The sequence below is a fragment of the Nicotiana tomentosiformis genome, chromosome 2, assembly GCF_000390325.3.
Source record: "Nicotiana tomentosiformis chromosome 2, ASM39032v3, whole genome shotgun sequence".
Taxonomy (NCBI): Eukaryota; Viridiplantae; Streptophyta; class Magnoliopsida; order Solanales; family Solanaceae; genus Nicotiana; species Nicotiana tomentosiformis.
The window spans coordinates 35,048,082-35,066,103 of NC_090813.1; the positions used below are offsets into that span (position 1 = coordinate 35,048,082).

The 18,022-nt window shown below is 36.2% G+C and overlaps 3 protein-coding genes across 3 annotated transcripts; 1 reads left to right on the top strand and 2 right to left on the bottom strand.

The window, feature by feature from the left end:
• Positions 1-5,640: 5,640 nt before the first annotated feature.
• LOC104116484 (uncharacterized) lies at positions 5,641-9,474 on the top strand. Its single transcript, XM_009627348.3, has 3 exons — positions 5,641-6,076; positions 6,169-6,384; positions 9,103-9,474. Exons 1-3 carry the CDS (start codon positions 5,813-5,815, stop codon positions 9,169-9,171), a joined length of 549 nt encoding a protein of 182 aa, XP_009625643.1. The 5' UTR covers positions 5,641-5,812; the 3' UTR covers positions 9,172-9,474.
• A 1,141-nt stretch (positions 9,475-10,615) lies between these two features.
• Positions 10,616-12,973, bottom strand: LOC104116485 (uncharacterized). The gene is made up of 3 exons (XM_009627349.4): positions 12,511-12,973; positions 11,459-11,797; positions 10,616-11,357 (listed from the first exon to the last, which is right to left on the bottom strand). Exons 1-3 carry the CDS (start codon positions 12,796-12,798, stop codon positions 10,863-10,865), a joined length of 1,122 nt encoding a protein of 373 aa, XP_009625644.1. The 5' UTR covers positions 12,799-12,973; the 3' UTR covers positions 10,616-10,862.
• A 2,291-nt stretch (positions 12,974-15,264) lies between these two features.
• On the bottom strand, positions 15,265-17,673 carry LOC104116486 (12-oxophytodienoate reductase-like protein). The gene is made up of 5 exons (XM_009627350.4): positions 17,522-17,673; positions 17,305-17,445; positions 16,433-16,596; positions 16,221-16,331; positions 15,265-16,088 (listed from the first exon to the last, which is right to left on the bottom strand). Exons 1-5 carry the CDS (start codon positions 17,590-17,592, stop codon positions 15,520-15,522), a joined length of 1,056 nt encoding a protein of 351 aa, XP_009625645.1. The 5' UTR covers positions 17,593-17,673; the 3' UTR covers positions 15,265-15,519.
• Between the last annotated feature and the right edge of the window lie 349 nt (positions 17,674-18,022).

The following is an 18,022-nucleotide window of genomic DNA, read 5'->3' on the forward strand; positions in this document are numbered from 1 at the left end:
AAAATTTACCGAAATGAGTAATAGAAAGCCACATTTAGCCTCGCAGCTCTTATTAATGACCAACACGAAATGATAGGCGTAGTTATCTCCATAAAATCTCCCAACAGGGGTAAACACATAAGTAAATTATAGAATTATAAAGCTCACTCATAAGTGGAGCACAATAGGAAGACTCGTTTCGATATTGAGAACCGAATCAACTTAAGGAAATTATTCCTTTATAATAAATCGAGGTTGTACCTGTAACGACACCATCTGATGAAGCGACCTCTGCCATACCGTAAAATAAATATATCAACGGCTGGGTCTCCACCTCTAGGACGCCTTTTACCCGTCTGTCCTCCACCCTTAACTGGTCGTGTGGGTGGTGTAGTAACTGCAATGGGGCACGTAGCTTGAGTGCTTTGATGAAATATGTCTCTCCTAAGTTTGGGATAATTTTTTCATGATGTGCCTAGTATCACCGTATTCATAACAACCCTTTTGCGAGTTAGGCTGCTCATATTGAGTCTGTGCAGATAACTGGAATAACCATTGTAGGAACTCATGTCGGTGGTGCATTAAAAGAACTTACTAGAGCACCCCGAGTAATCCGATGTGCGTAATGGGCTGGCCGACTGCCCGAGCCCCCGCCATAATGATTTATACTTGCAGAGTAGAATCCACTGAATCCCCCAGAACCTCGAGACGTCTTGGTCTCCTTAGTTTCCTTTTTCCTTACCCCGAACACGTTCTAATATTTTGGCAATTTGTACAACTAGCATAAATGAAGTATCAGCTTATAGCTCCCGAGTCGTACAAAATTTTACGATCATAATTGAGTTCTTTAATGAGTCTGTGGACTCGCCCTCTGGCTGTAGGAAGCGAAGTAAGAGTATGACGGGCTAACTTGTTGAACTTGATGGCATATTCTGACACCGTCAATGATGACCTGACGTAACCGTTCATACCCTATGCGCCACGCATTACGGAGAGTCCAGGAAACAAACTCTTTCAAAAGCGTTTTTGAGAACTGAGCCAAGTGGGCGGTGTTGCATTGGTTGGTCTGCCCTCTTCATAGGCTTTCCACGAACACCGGTGGAGAATTATATCTCCCAAGGCAAATTTCTTCTTTTGTTATGCTGACTCAACACTGTTGAGCGGGCCAATTTCCTTACATACTCTTAGATTCTTCTTTGGGGTAACCCTTACCCCTATTTATACACAACGATCACAAAAGTAGAGCTCCATACAAACAAATCATGTCACGAACCACATAGTCCAGACTCTCATCAACAAGTGTACTTCCTCCGAAGCACCCCAAAATCCGCAACCGTGACGTCCACACTGAGTAGACCTTCTGGAAATTTAGAGTTGTTTCTATAACTCCTTTGGTACTGAAGTACATGATTATTAAGGAGGCGGACATACCGCAAGTCCCAACCTTATCCTCTACAAAATCTCAGGTTTTAAACATGTGTAAATTTTAGGGAACCTTTCAGTATCACAAATATACATTTCAGGCCAAAACTAATATAATACATGACCCCGCAATCCACCCATTGGTAGTGGACGGCGTGAAGTCATAGGTGACAATATCCGATGATCCACAATAATAACCTTCACAGCTTGTATAAATCAACCAGACGCCAACATCCGTTGCACCCCCACATGATTCACTAGGTGATCTCTCAATACGTCCGCATCTTCAGTCAGAACCACACGTTGAGGCAATGTTTGAGCATCTCTGGCTCCCTCATAGTCCATATAAGGCATTACGAACCGTCGACGCACAACTGATACCGAGTGTACAATGTCATACACGAGTGGATACAAAGGAATATAAGATATATATTTCAAGCTAAATCAATGCCACACGATAAGGAGTCAAAGAAGTGAATATTTCCTAACAATTCCGTAGCCTCTCGAAGATAAGTACAGACGTCTCCGTACCGATCCGCAAGACTCTACTAAACCTGCTTGTGACTCATAACACCTATGAACCTAGTGCTCTGATACCAACTTGTCACGACCCCAAATTCCCTCCGTAGGATGTCGTGATGGCACCTAGTCTCTAAGACTAGGTAAGCCTATCAATGCGGAATAATAATAAATATCTGAAATAAATAAACTACAATTCAAACAATTTCAACTCCCAAAACCCGGTAGAAATAAGTCACAAGCTTCTAAGAATTTATTCTCAATGTCTCTATATGTCAAGGTCTAAATAAAATATAAGGAAGCAACATAAAATGATAGAAGGGGACTCTGGAGTCTGCGGACGCTGGCAGATATACCTCGAAGTCTCCGTGCGCAGGTAACTCAATGACGTCTAGGCTGGTAAAATGTACCTGGATCTGCACAAAAAGATGTGCAGAAGCGTAGTATGAGTACACCACAGCGGTACCCAGTAAGTGCCAAGCCTAACCTCGGTAGAGTAGTGACGAGGTCAGGTGAGGCCCTACTGGAATATAATAATGTCATGGTAAAATATTTATCAATGTAGTAAAATAAAATGACATCGAAAATGAATCAAATAGTATGTCACATTTAATGACACCAAATAATTGCAAATAATATCTCGTGGAAATCAAAATAGAATTTCCTTCAACTTTATGAAAATCACAATAATAATCAAAGGCAACTACGGCCATAAATCAATATCAACAAGGGCACTCCCGAGGTACCGCCTCGTAGTCCCAAATCATAAATAAATTCACAATATCTTATTTCCTTATATCACCGCGGGAGCCTTCACAATTTATTTAAAGAAAATATTTTCCCCGAAATAGCATCCCGCGTTTTAGCCGCCCTTATCACACCGCATGACTTCTAGTAGTTCCCCTACTAGCCACGCGTATCAAGCCACCCTTATCTCACCGCATGCGTTTCAACACCCAGATCTTATACCACCGCATGCGTATCAATATCACAATATATCACAATTTGCACCTCAAGTGCTCAAATAATTTAACTTGCCAAAATAATTCAACAACAATATTTTTTCACAATAAAGAGCTCACGGCTCACGCCAAAATAAATCATCAATAATAGTTTGCCACAATAAAGAGCTCACGGTTCATGCCAAAATAATTCATCAATAATATTCTTCCATAATAAAGAGCTCACGGCTCCCTCACAATGAGTATAAAAATATTCAGGAGTAAATAATTTAGGAAAATAATATTTCAAAATCTTTACTACGTTGCTTCAATATCAAGTTTAAAAATGTCAAATACTTCATATTAATAATATTTAATTTAAAGAAAATCAACCATCAAATAATGCACAGAATAAAAGAAACCAAGTTTCAACTAAATAGGTAAAACAATTAGTAAGAAAAGATCAAACAAATTTAAAGTATATATCTCACATCAATGATGAAGAATATAACAAAATAAAATAATTTAATAAATGCGCAACAGTGATCTACACAATTTAAAAATATAATCTTTCGCAAATTAACCCGTGTACACACTCGTCACCTCATGCACACGACTTTCAACACATTTCAATAATCACATCAATACCAATTCTTGGAAAATTTCCCCCACACAAGGTTAGACAAGTCACTTACCTCGACTTGCTCCAATTTAACCAAGTATTATGCTTTTTTCTCGAATTTTCGACTCCAATCGACTCGTATCTAGTCATAATTAATTCGATACAATCAACAAAAATTATAGTAATCACTTTTATAAGAAAATATTACATTTTTATTAAAATCCGAAATTAGCTCAAAATTTGCCCGTGGGGCCCACATCTCGGAATCCGGCGAAACTTATAAAATCCGACAACCCATTCAATTACGAGTCCACCCATACCAATTTTACCAAAATCCGATAATAACTCGACCTCCAAATCTTAAATTTTTATTTTTGGAAGATTTTGCAAAAATCTTGATTTTTCATCCATAAATTCACGGATTCATGATGTAAATGAGTATGGAATCATGAAATATAATCAATATAGGATAAGGAACACTTACCCCAATGTTTTCCCGTGAAAATCGCCCAAAATCGCCCAAGAATCGTGCTCCAAAAATCCAAAACGAAATGAATGAAATGACCATTTTTGGTCCTTAAGTTTCTGCCAATCCGTCACTAAAAGTCCATTTTTCGTCACTAAAAGTCCACCAGAAACAGCTCTACCAGTCTTACTTCAGTTGATCATAACTTTATGTACAAATGTCCAAATGATAAATGGTTTACCTTTCTGGAAACTAGAATCCACCGACTACATGTTTTGCAATTATTCTGATTACTTATACATTGTGAGATATTAGCTCCCAAAGTCGGCTGCATGCATCAGAATTTCTGGCGAAATTTCTGGCGAAACTGCTCTACCAGCCTTCATTCAATCCATCATAACTTTCTGTACAAATGTCCAAATAATGCATAGTTTAACTTTCTGGAACCTATAATCCAACGACTACAACTTTCATGTTTTGCACATTTTCTGATTCCTTATGCATTGCGAGATATAAGCTTCCAAACTTGGCTCCACGCACGGAATTTCTGCAACAGAAATTTCTGCTGCAAACAGAAATTTCCAGCACTTTGTCCGAAATCCATTCCGTTTACCTTCCGAAATCCACCCGAGACCCTCGGGACCTTAACCAATTATTCCAACATGTCCCAAAATACCATACGAACTTAGTCGAGGCTTCAAACTACATCAAACAACATCAAAACGACGAATCACACCTCAAATCAAAATCAATGAACTTTGAACTTTCAAATTCTATATCTTGTGTCGAAACACATCAAATCAATTCGGAATGACTTCAAATTTTGCACACAAGTCATAAATGACATAACTGAGCTATGAAAATTTTCAGAATCGGATTTCGAACTCGATATCAAAAAGTCAACCTCTCGGTCAAACTTCCCAAAAATTCAACTTTCGGCATTTCAAGTAGAATCCTACGGACTTTCAAATAAAATTCCGATCACGCTCCTAAGTCCAAAATCACCATACGGAGCTGTTGTAATCTTCAAAATTCTATTCCGGGGTCGTTTGTACATAATTTGACATCCGGTCACTATTTGAACTTAAACTTTTAATTTTTCATCAAAATTCCATATCTCGGGCTAGGGACCTCGGAATTTGATTCCGGGCATACGCCTAAGTCCCAAATCACGATACGGACCTACCAAAATTATCAAAACACTGATCCGAATCCGTTTGCTCAAAATGTTGACCAAAGTCAACTCAGTTGAGTTTTAAAGCTCTAATTCACATTTTAATCCATTTTTCACCTGAAAACTTTCCGGAAAATTTTATGGACTGTGCACGCAAGTCGAGGAAGGATAAATAGTGCTTTTCGAGGTCTTAGAACACAGAATTAATTTTTAAATTTAAAGATGACATTTTGGGTCATCACACATGAGCTCCTCGCAATCTGCCTGTTTAATAAGAAGCTGCTGCAAGTTATTTTATTGAGTTGCTTGCAACCTGCATGAATTAACTGCTTGTAAATAAATTTCAATAAAGTACTAAACGGATAATCTTTTTCAGGAAGATTATCTATATCGGAGTAATAAATGAACAACTACAATATAATATTTTTATAACAAAATTGTATTTAAAAAGAAGATTTTTGCAATATCGGCCAAATTACAACAAAAGAAGTGGTGGCCCTCACAATAGATAATCGCTGCACACTAAGATAACAGAGAATCCATTTTATCCCATCGACTCGACATTGTTCAGATTGAACTCTGAAAATGCAAAAAGTAAAAAACAAATTCAAATAAGCCAAACGTATAAATAAAAGGAAGGGTAACAGAAAATACAAAAAACCACATTCGTTGCGCAGTTGAAAATTGAAATGAAGGATGACGATGCCCTTCCCATATCAACGCCGACGGCACCTTCATCATCATCGTACACAACTTCCAAGAAGGAAACTTCCTCCTCCTATCCCGCCATTTTCGGCAGAGGTCGTTACAAGTTTTGGGCTTTTGCCGCTATTTTATTGCTAGCTTTTTGGTCTATGCTCACCGGAACTGTTACTCTCCGTTGGTCCGCCGGCAACCTCAACGCCATCTCCGATAATATCGACATTCCTCTCCCCGAAGATCTCGACGTTCTCGTCCGTACATATTTCCCCTTTACTTTTTTCCCTCATTGTTTACAAATTCTCCTATTTTCGTTTTGACGGAAATTATATGTATTTTTGGGCAGGAAATGGAAGAAAGGGAGAAGTTAGTGAAGCATATGTGGGATGTATATACAAACAGCCGTGGGATCAAAATGCCAAAGTTTTGGCAGGAAGCATTTGAGGCGGCATATGAGGAGTTAACAAGTGACGTTCCTGGAGTTTCCGAAGATGCCATTTCTGAGATCGCTAAGATGTCTGTACGCTACATTCCTATTGAATCGCCACCTCTCCATTCATCGGTTAGCTCTCTCTATCTGTCCCTTTCTCTTTGATCCAATTCTTCCCCGTGGTCAGCCTTGGCTATGAACTCGTGATTTAACTTTTGACATTTTAGGTTGGCGATTTGGGGGTGTTTTATTAGATAACTAGATAAGTTAAGAATTTTGGTTGAGAAATTCTTTTATCTGTGGTGTCGGGCCAGCTTACGCTCACCTGCTACCTCCCACCAGCCTCCCACCCAACACAGGTACCGGGTAACTCGTACCAAGGTTTAGGCGATAAGAATAAATCACCTAGTATTTTTTTTTGCCTCCACTGGGTTGTTGACCTGGAGACCTCGTGCCTCATGGTTCTACTCCCGCTTCATTGACCTCTAGGCCACATCCTTGGATGCAAAAAAAGAGAGAATCTTACTTTAGAAACTAATTTGGTTCCTCTTTTCAATTGGATTTTTCTTTCCGGAACTATAATGTGAGGACACGGAGGAGTTTCAGCCAAAAGTACACACAAGATACAAGCAGCTTTTCAGGTCACTTCAGTTAAATTTTTGTGCTGATGCAATAGAGAGTTTACAGTTATAATGGGTTGCAATGTAAACACGAGGTTCCACTATCAAATTACGGAAGTAATTTAATTACGACCAAGTTAGAAACTGGTTTGTTCCATTTGTACACTGTTGTGCCTTCTCACTTTTAAGTTTTTCCTAGTGTAGAACTTGATCTTTGTGTTAATTTAATTACATCTTTAGGAAATGATGGACTTTGAGTATTTTCAGATAGAAATATGGGTTTTCCTTTTGGAAAGAGTTCTTAGCGGGATGTTTTGTGTGCTTCAATTTTTCTTTTCTGTAACGCAACAGTATGATGTGCGAAGGAGCAGTTCAGATTTCTTCAAGGTCTTACTTTTCCCTCTAGTAAACTCAATGTTCCAGCTTACAAGCTAGTTCCAAAATGGAGCAATGCAATGCTTTCTGATAGCTCTGCTAGACAGAAGTGATAAAAGTTTGTATCATCATTATTTGTGCTTTTCAGTTGTGTATCTCAAGGCTCTGGAAGTAGTGCATGTAGTTTAATTCAAAGAGATGTCTATTAACTTTTCTGCTGTAAAATTTTAACTGCGTTTGGATAGCTATGGTCATAATAATACCATTTGAACATACTTGGTGGGTAAATAAACATGAATATCTGTAACAAATTTGATAAATACGATACTGCTGAAACTCCTTGCTTTTTGAGGCATCACTTGCGACCTCCATTCTCACCAAAACTACTCAAAGAGATTGTCCTCCATCTTCACCAAATTTTCATCATGCACTTTATCAGAAAGCAAATAAGCAGGCAATGTTGATAGCAATAAACCCCATTAACTTGAATAGTCAATGCCACGTTGCAACTATCTAAATATTGATCAGTACATGCACCCAATATGGAGTTATCAACCAGGTCAACTGCTTCCAGCTCCTATTGCCAGCTCTACTCAAGCATCAACTCTTTGGATTGCTAGTTCCACAAATTCACATTCCTGCTGGGGGATACAGGAGTTAGGCAGGAAATGAAGGCCCTAGACATGCGGTGATCATGAAGAAAGACAAGATGCTAACTTGTCCTCTTCTGCCTCTTCTCTCCATTTCTCTTTCCCTATCTCTTTGTTGCCTTTTGTTTTCCTTAAAATTTATGTGATGTCTAGGAGACGATGGAGGCTTTCTTGTTTTCTAAAAGATCCTTTTACAAACTTCTTACCTTTCCCAGTTAATTCCCTCCTGTTCCTCATGATACACGTAACCAAAGGGGCCTGGAGCATGTGACAGTGGTGTTGGTTGCTAGTGCTGTCTACTGGCGTGTAAGATGGAGACATGGAGTTTCCAGGGTCATTGATACTGAGAGGAAGTTTTCGAGCTGATTGGACTGGATAATAGCACAGTTCTCTGTTCGACTTTGGTTCGCCCATTCTTGTGTTATTTCTTCTTTTTCTCCCGTCAAGCCTGTGAATTTTCTCATTGCTCCTTATAAAAGTTGAAAGTTCTCCTTATCAAAAATAAATAAATAAATAGTTGAATAAAGTTCTCTTTGCCTCCTATAGGGCTGCGTGCATGAAATGTACAGCTACTTCTTATTTAACTACACAGTGATACGATCGGTATATCTTTCTGCAACTTATTTTGTCAAATCAGCTGGTATGAAGCATAAATGCCTGAAAGTAATGCACCCAAAGCTTGACAGGTGATGGATAGTAAGATGTTGTGTTTTTCCCTCTCAGAAGGCCAATAACATTGGCTTGAGAAATAAGGTTCTTCATTTCTTTATGGCTGGATCTCTATTTTTATCTGTCTCAAAAATGAACATGCACACATTTGCACAACGCATGGGCAGATGCAACAACCTTAGGTAGCACTGGATTCGTTGTAATTGAATCAAAACAGTAAGGTCTTCCTCATTAATATAGAATTCCATTAAAAAGAAGTTTGTGGGAGAGCAACTTCTTGGAAGCTGAAGGTGGCAGATGAATCTGTTCACTGAATTCTGCCACTATTTCGGGTTGTCTTTTGTTTAAATTTTAGAGAGAGAAACCAAGAAACAAAAGTACAGATATATATAAGGTGGTCTTTCTAAGTTGTCTTTCTTCTCTCTCCGATCCTGAACTCCTGCTTCTCCCAGATTCTTGTTATGTTGTGATTGCTCCTTTAACATGTGCAGCGATTGTAATTGACTTATGTTTGATCTCATTTTAAACTATTTCAGGGAATACGAGAATTAAGTCTAAGGCAAACGAAGAGCGAACAAACAACTGCAACAGGGAGAAAGTTATGACTTGGAGAAATCAAGAACCCCCCATTTGCGTGGTTGCCGCTTTTTCACACACGATAAATTGTGATTTATGCCATCTGCTGTCTGGGATTGACGAAGGGAGCATTTGGGAAAAGATTACACTGACATGCATTGCATTTTTGCTGTAAGGACAAAACGATGTATCTATTTAGGTTTTGATACTTGTAATTTTTTTCTCCTTTATTTTCCTGTCTTCCTAATGAAAGCACATATTGGTGAAAAACTCAAACAGTATCATGATTGGATTAATTCATGCGAAAAGAAAAATCTGGTGTTGTTGCTACAGTTTTGCACTGGAAGACATTTTCCATAGATTGATTTTTCGCTTGTTTTTACTGATGATGTGAAATCGCAAGGGAACAGGAATTTCATTTTGGTTTGTTGTGGTTAAACATATAATTTTTGCCTTAGGGTATTTATGGGTAGACACCAATCAGGCCATGACCACCGGTCTGTGCATTGGCTAGCAGTATTAGTAGTTCAACTCCTCTTATAAAGGATGGCGCTGTGTTATTTACTATACTGTTTTAGAAAGTAGTAGTGTTTGAAATAGGCAGGGTGTAATTAATGTATATCTGCTCGTTCAACTGTAGAAATCGTTGATGTCCTTGGGTATGATTTAACAAACTCTTTTTACCTATCAAAAATTGAGAATAACAATAAATCAAGTGTAAAGTCTGACTTATCACAAATTGATATATTTGAAGAGCTTTTAAAGATGATGAGCAAGTATCATTATAATCGGAGTCCAAAATTTCATTCATATCAAATTAATCCCTGTAATTAATCTATAGTTTATCCACAAAGAAAAACCTTTTGTCCATTTTCTCTTCCTTTTCTTTTTTCTCCTCCTACTTTTCCTTCATCTTCCTTTTCCTAGTTTCCAGTGTAGGATAAACGTTAACCTTTAATACTCTTTTTGAGATGGATGGGGACGACTATATATGTTGTCGCTGACAGCTGCAGATTGAAGCATTTGCATTTGAAACTGCATCTTATTATACAAGATGATCCTACTGTGTTTTGATTAGATGTTAGTTCTGACCAAAACTCATTGACATATTTTGGGGTTAGGATTGAAGAAAGGGTTATATCTTTGTACGGAATAATATCATGAGCCTGAAGGTTTTTTTTTTTTTTTTTTTTTTGAATAGTAACTGTGACCTTCAACTGCCTGGGTGGGATATTGACTATAGATTCATAGACAGAAGCGAATCAAAATGAATGATCTTATGATATATACACTTAAAATACCTTTTGTATATGTAAACATAGTTCGAGTAGAAAATAATGTACTCAATTAAACCCACACAACTCGTCCTATATTTGCCTGCCTCTTATCGTAGATGAGGTAGTGTTCAACAAGTGGTAGCAGATACTTTCAGTTTTAATTTTCTGTATGTAAGAAACTTAAGGTGACTACATGTAGAGGAAAACAGTTGTCATATGGTTGAGGAATTTGATAGAGTTAGTAAATTGGCAAGCTTGATATCACTGACATTCTACACAAGTAATCCTCTAATTATAAATAAAAAAACTTGACAAATTTCTCTATCTATACTGCTCAATTTAGTAGTGCTAGACTTTCTTGACAGGAGAAAAAGCTTTCTGTTTGTTTATATACTGCAAAATTGTCTTAATTGATTCAAGAATATAACTTTCAACTCTCTTCTCTAAACCCCAGACCGTTCTTTGCTGAAATCAGAAGGTGGCATGAAGAAATCAGCTGTCAAACGTCCAACATTAAAATCTACTTCTTCAATTTTCCATCTCTCCTCCAGCTGCCTCTTGTGGTTTGCAGAGTGCTCTCCATATCTGAAAACTGTGACAAAAGTTTTACCACTGTGTGCAACATTAACTCCGTCAACATATTTATAATCTTCCATAACAGATTCTGTGCTTGTCTCCCAGAATACACCTTCGTCGTCTCTGCTGGTCTTAACTGTTAGCAACCTGGAATCCTCAAACTTGACCATTAGGCCTGATCTTTGGCTAAAATATCCCCATATTGTATGATGAAGTATTTCATAATTTGGACCACTTTGTGCCTCTAAAGCTGATTGGTTTGTATCAAGTTTGAGAATGAAACAATCCTCATCATTTATTATCTTCTCTCCTATGCATACTGCATTCGCGAACAAGTTTGCTATAGACCGAGGATCTAGTCCCTACAACAATGGCAAATCATTTAGCCCTTAGCTCTATTACTAGGTTGCCATATAATTAATCAACAGATTTAAGTTAAGTTAAGTTATATACACTGACAGACCTGCAGAAAACGGCGGAGAGGTCTGGGCGGACCCTTAGAGATAGGCCTTTGTTGATTAGATGATTGTCTCCATGAGATTTTGCCATTACTACCAGAAATTACTTTGCATCCTGAGATAAGTAATTCTAAACACCAAAGGTCAGGGTTTTTTTGCCAAAGCACAAAGCCTCCGTTTTCGTCACTCTTTCTCACCTTCACACTTTGATCACCTTGATGGAAATCAGATGCAGTAATTTTAATATGCCCAATTACACACATGCTGTTCACTGCATTTAGTGCTGGTTGCCCCCCTGTTGCTGCTATGTATTGTTGCAATATATATTTAGCTGTTGAAGCTTCCTGCATATATGTCCATTCCAAATAAGATTTCAAAGAAAAAACCAAGAATAATTCAGATTACTAATAATTTTGGTTATAATGGTAAAATGTGGTCTAATTTTTTGTGCGTTCAAGTATAACTCAGAGTACTTATTGATCTGGTAGAATGGTAAATGTGGTCCTTTTTTGTCACTCTAGATTTGGAGCTGGCTGTCATGCATGTTTTCTAGGTCCAAATTTATCTTAAAATTGACAATCTCTATTTCAGGCTGAACGAAAGATCTATTATTTGCACTTTATATGTTCAACCGTTATAATTTTTAGCACTGAACATGTTGTACTTCTGAAATGATGAGTTCAAAATTTAATATTTGCTGAAATCTTAATGGTCTTTACGTATATATCTATGTTTCGTGTCAGAAAATACCGGCAATTGAACACATTGAACATAGGATCTAGGGGCGAAGCTAGTGTGCTGGTTACGGGTTAGGCCGAACCCAATTACTTTGGTCCAAACTATGTATATACCTAAGAAATTCATTAAAAATGATAAATTATTATTTTAGAACTCAGTAACTTAAAAGACTAGAATCCTGAAATCATTAGGCCTGAATTACGATCCGTTTGCCTTGTTAAATTGAGAATGCATATGTTATCTACTTACAACTCAATGAATCAAAATGCGCAGGTATAATTAAGTGAAAACATTAAAGCTTGAAGAATTCCTGTCTTACAATGGAAGAATGCTTGACGGGACGATTAACGGATTGGCCCAATTGAATTTGGAAAGGGATAAGAGGAGATCCAACCATGTAAAGGAGGAAACTAAGTTCATTATAACGAGCAGCAACAATAGGGGAAGACCATTTATCAGATGTTTGAGCTTTCATCCAGGTTGCCATATTATGCCATCTAAGTGCAGCATTACTACCCATGCTTTTAAACATTTCATCTGGAATTGGCACCTCAAGTACTGTTTCCAGCCCATCTTCTCTGTCAACATTGGGACAAAGTGTCCTCATGTAATTTTTATTTTAAAATTTAATCTCACAAGTATATTACCTTATGGCAAAATGAAATTAAAACTTAATATGTGTGTGTGTTTCGAATGTCACGACTCAGAGAAAGTGAATTTCGAATACTGAATGCATAAAAGAAAAAGAGAGAGAATGTATTTTGTATGTAAGAGAAACACAAGGTTAGAGAAAGGCTCAGAGATAATTAAGGGTTGTTATAATGAAAAAACAACGTTCAAATTCTCTGTTTTTCTTGTTTGAAAAAAAGTATTTTGAGGTGGGCAATTTTTTGCGGAGAGATTTCGAAAAATGTAAGGGCATTTAGAATTCACTGTGCCTAAAGGTTCTCCCTTTCTTTTGGCAGTAGTGCGGGCACAATTTTATCGAAGATTTCTTAGTTTTATTTGCACCTTCATTGCTTATAATTAAATAATTTCATATTTGTGCTAGCATGTTAACCAGGGTTGAACGAGATACTATTGACATTAAGGACAGATTCAAAATTTCATAAAAATTGTATATTCTTATAATAAAATTGAACTTACCAAGAATATGTAATTCTAATAATTTTTAATGCATATTACTAATTTATATAAATGGTCAAGCTCTACGAACACAACATTGAACCATTGTACGTATAGTAGTCTCAATTACAAAAAGTGTTCCCCGCGTTACAATACGCTTATGTACAAAAAACTGATGTAAAATTAAGGGATCTTTACACAAATAGTCGGTCATATTCATTGTTTACTTTTTCTAGTCATATACATAAATTATACATTCATGATACACAAATATACACATATAATAAATTATGAATATATTATACATCCACCGAATATTTTTAGTTTAAACGGTTAGATGAACAGCCATTTAGGTTAATTCTTATATCATTGTATGTTTATTTAGTGGCTTCTGATTGCGTGCCCTTTGTGGGCCTATTGGATTGGCCATTAAACACTTGCATCTAATAGCCCGTTTGGCCAACCTGCAAAAATTAGCTTATTTTGACAAGTACTTTTTCTCAAAAGCGTTTTTCTCAAAAGTACTTTGATGAGAATCAGTTTGTGTTTGGTTAATTAATTTTAAAATCACTTATGAGCAAAAATTAGTGTTTGGTCAAGCTTTTAAAAACTATTTCTAAGTGTATTTTTCTCAACAGTACTTTTTTGGAGAGAAACTACTTTTTTCTGCTTCTCCAAAAATGTTTCTGCTTCTGCTCAAAAATACTTTTTTTCTTCTTAAAGTTTGGCCAAACACTTCAACTTTGAAAAAAAATATTTTTTTTGTTAAAAAAAAGTGCTTTTGGATTTGGACAAGCTTAGCCGAACAAGCTATAATTCTCTTTAGCAGCAAACCACGTGTAGCCTATTTCATACTATGCGCCCGTTTTGCTATAGATTTTGCTAAGCTTTTTTCAAATTGTTTTTGGCAAAGCTTGTTTGTTTATAAATTTTATTCATATTTTGGCAGATATTGAAAATAAAATTTTCAAAGCCCAAAACTAGCTCTACACATATTTTTGGCCCAAAATATTACCTTTGGATTTTTTAATAATTTCAAAAATTACCCAAAACTTTATATTTTTTTAAAAAATGCATCATCTATTACGACCCAACTAATCCACTGGCTAGTTACTATAATTTTTTTTTGGACTGATGGATCTTGTAATATTATTGCAATTTGACGAATTGTTGTAGCTAGTGATTCTGTTATTAGCAGTTGATATTAAAATATCAAGTTATGATTTTAGGATACTATATTATGTAGTTCATTATAAAAATAATAATTTTGTGCCAAACTTATCTATGCTCATGACTATGGTGTGTGATAATAATAATAATAATGAATGGCACCGATGAAGGTTATGCATATACATGATTAGCAAGTTTGTTTGTTTGGTATTGTTGTGTATTTTTGATAGTTTTTAAAACTTATGGGCATAAGTCACGTTTCATGTTTTTTCAAAAAAAATAAAAAAATAAAATATGTTTTGAAAAATGATGTCCAAACCGATTTCATCTCCAAACCAAAGTTCACTCTGATTCTTTAAAACAAATTTGAAAATATATGATCAAAGCTAGCTATATCTTTTCTAATAACACAAAGCTAAACAATTGGGGTCTCTCCTGGAATAGCAAATAATTCTCTCTTCTGTGATATTCTCTTCCGGTGAGTTTCTCAACCTTCTTTTTCTTTTTTACTCTTCAGTGTGTTTCTATTGATGTGGTAAAAATTCTATTTTCTTATTCTTCACTATTTCAACGTCAGACCTCTCTGCTTTTTGTATGATGGTGGTGTGATTTCTATTTACTTTTGGCCCTATATATTGTGATTTTTGTTTATGAAGCTAATTAAAAGTTGGATCTTTACTTTGCAGATTTTCACATTTTCTTTATTTATTTCACACTTCTGTAATAACAATTTGTTGGGTATTAACTACTTTCGTATAGTTATAGTGAAACATAGGAGTGCAAACAAAGGATCATCGCCACACATTACTTTGATTATCTTTAGAAACATCATACAAGTCACATTGTAATTTGACATATACCCCACATCCGAGGAGGCAGTAAAATCATCATCTCTTATTTTAACAAACTAGAAAGTAAACACAACTTCGTACTGACCACATCACACAATAGTTAGTTTGCCTTTATTTAGATAACAATACCCCCTTTTATCAGGTAGAAGCAAACTCCACTTTTTTTCCACAAAGATAATAACTTAACAAGCAACTTGTAGAGATGGGTAATCAGTGTAACCCACAACTGGATCTGTCATATAGAAAGTACTCCTATCATGCTTGTTTAGTGGTGCATTAACCTCAAAACGCTTAGGTAAATCAGGGTTGGCCAAGAACAAACGTCCAAATGAGATCAAATCTGCATAGTTTTCAGCAATAGCTTCATCTCCCTCGGTTTTGTCGTAGCCACCAGAAGAGATAAGAGTCCCCTCAAAAGCCATTCTTATGGATTCGAGGCAACGTGGCGCTTCCCTTGGCTCAACCGCGTGAAGATATAGAACCCCGAGCTTAGTGAGTTCCTTAGCCAAATAGGTCGCCAGAGGTTCAAGGTTCGAGTCTTTTTCCCCGTGCAGTTCTGAGAAGAGAGAGAGTTTTATGCCAACTTTATCAGCTCCAATTTCCTTCACAACAGCTTCAATAATTTCAAGAGCAAGACGGCAACGGTTCTCTATACTTCCACCATATTCATCAGTCCTGTCGTTGGCTTGGTCATTCAAGAATTGGTCGATAATGAAGCCGTTTGAAGAGTTGATCTCGACTCCATCAAATCCTAAATTTAATAAGCAATACCAACAAGTGACTATTCATCAATTTTTGTCGAACGTATAAGTTTTCACCACCATTAAATGCATATTTCCCTCATAAACAACAAGACTGAAAAAGTAATTAATGTATAACTCACCAGCTTTAATAGCATTGCGGGCTGCAATCCTAAAATCTTCGATAATGTGAGGGATTTCATTAGCTCTCAGTTGCTGAGGTGTCGGCATGATATACTCTTTGTCGTCAGGTACTATGATATAATATATAAAACACATTACACATGTATTATTACTATATATCAGTGTGAAGCTAATTAAGAAAAAAATCATAGTAGTATATAAATTTACCAACCTGCACGCCAAAATAATAGAAAATTGTCGAGGCCTGAGTGGGGAATGCGGCCAGGATGCCAGATTTGACAAAAGAAGATACCACCTTTTTGATGAACTGAGTCAACAATGGGTTTCCAAGCCTCTGTTTGTTCTTCTGTCCAAATTCCAGGCATATTTGGACCCCTTCAAATAGTTCATGTAAATACCACTAAATCAGACTAATACATTGTAGTCTGACCCGATGGAACAATTGACAAGCTTTAATTCCAGTTCTTTAACAATTAAGAGGGGCTAAAGTACATTTTATTGAGTGCTCTCAAGGCGCGTCGGATTAATAAGATGGATTTGACCTTTAATGTTTTTAGCATTGAACTCATTGTATCTTTAAAATTATGGGTATAAATATAATATATTTATTGAAATTTTAGTGGATTTTCAAATATACATTATGCCCAACATCGAAAATATTGAATTTTGGGTGAACCCATCACCGAAGGACTAAAATGCTCCATTCATTCGATATATAGAAGGATCAACCCAAATAACCACCCACCTAATTGCGTAACCCAAAAATAGCAGTATAATATATGTATAATATGTGTACAATAAATATATAATCTATGTATAACGGCTAAAAAAAATAAATAATAAATATATCCGGCTACGATTAAAAGTTTTGTATTACTGCAAGTGGACTTTTTTAATTACCAAAAAAAAAAAGTTGATATTTTGAAGAGTTCAAATTTTTCTTACTGCTCAGTGTTTCTGTAGCCCTAAGTTGCTGCCTATATAAAAACAAACACTAACAACATCTGTAATAAAAAAAAAAACGTTAAAGATTTAGACATGAGCGCATAAAGGGAAAAAGACACAGGAAATTAAAGTGTTTACCCTTGTGAGATATCAGAGGCACTGGCTGATTCAGAAATGAGAAATCCTCCATTTGTTGCTCTTTGAGCATAATATTCAATAGCATGTGGCTGTGGAGTATTATTGTATGATCTGTTCCTTGTCATTGGTGGCATCACTACTCTGCAACTCATAACAATATACAGCTTAATATACATGCAAAATGAAAAGGAAAAAGATAAAAATTAAGACAGAGTACCTATGAGAGCGCTCGAATCTCCCCATTTTGTAGGGGGTAAGAAGAGGAACTGGGGTGGAGTTAGCTGACATCTCTCTAAACTCTCAACTCTCTCAAAATTGATCTTCTTTTTTCGTTTGCTGCAGAAAATTAGAATATCAGACTGTCCATATTTATAAACAAGTCATGCCAATTTCTAAATGTGTATATGCTAACTTCAAGGGGCAACTACCAATGTAATTATATTTTTAAATATAGTGGCGTACACCAACAGATATAAAATTCTACAACTTGGACGAAAAATAATTTGTATGACAAGGAGTAATCCGTCTTATGCGGAAGACTACATGATAAAGCATGTTAATATATATAAGAAGACTCAGATTATTAAAAAACTTGACTTTAAGTGCCTTATATCATTTTATTACGAGATTTTAACTTATATGTATTATTAGTGTTATGTCACTCAAAGGTTATTTAGAGCTACTATAGAATTTTAACTTATCCAAAAACTGTTTTCTT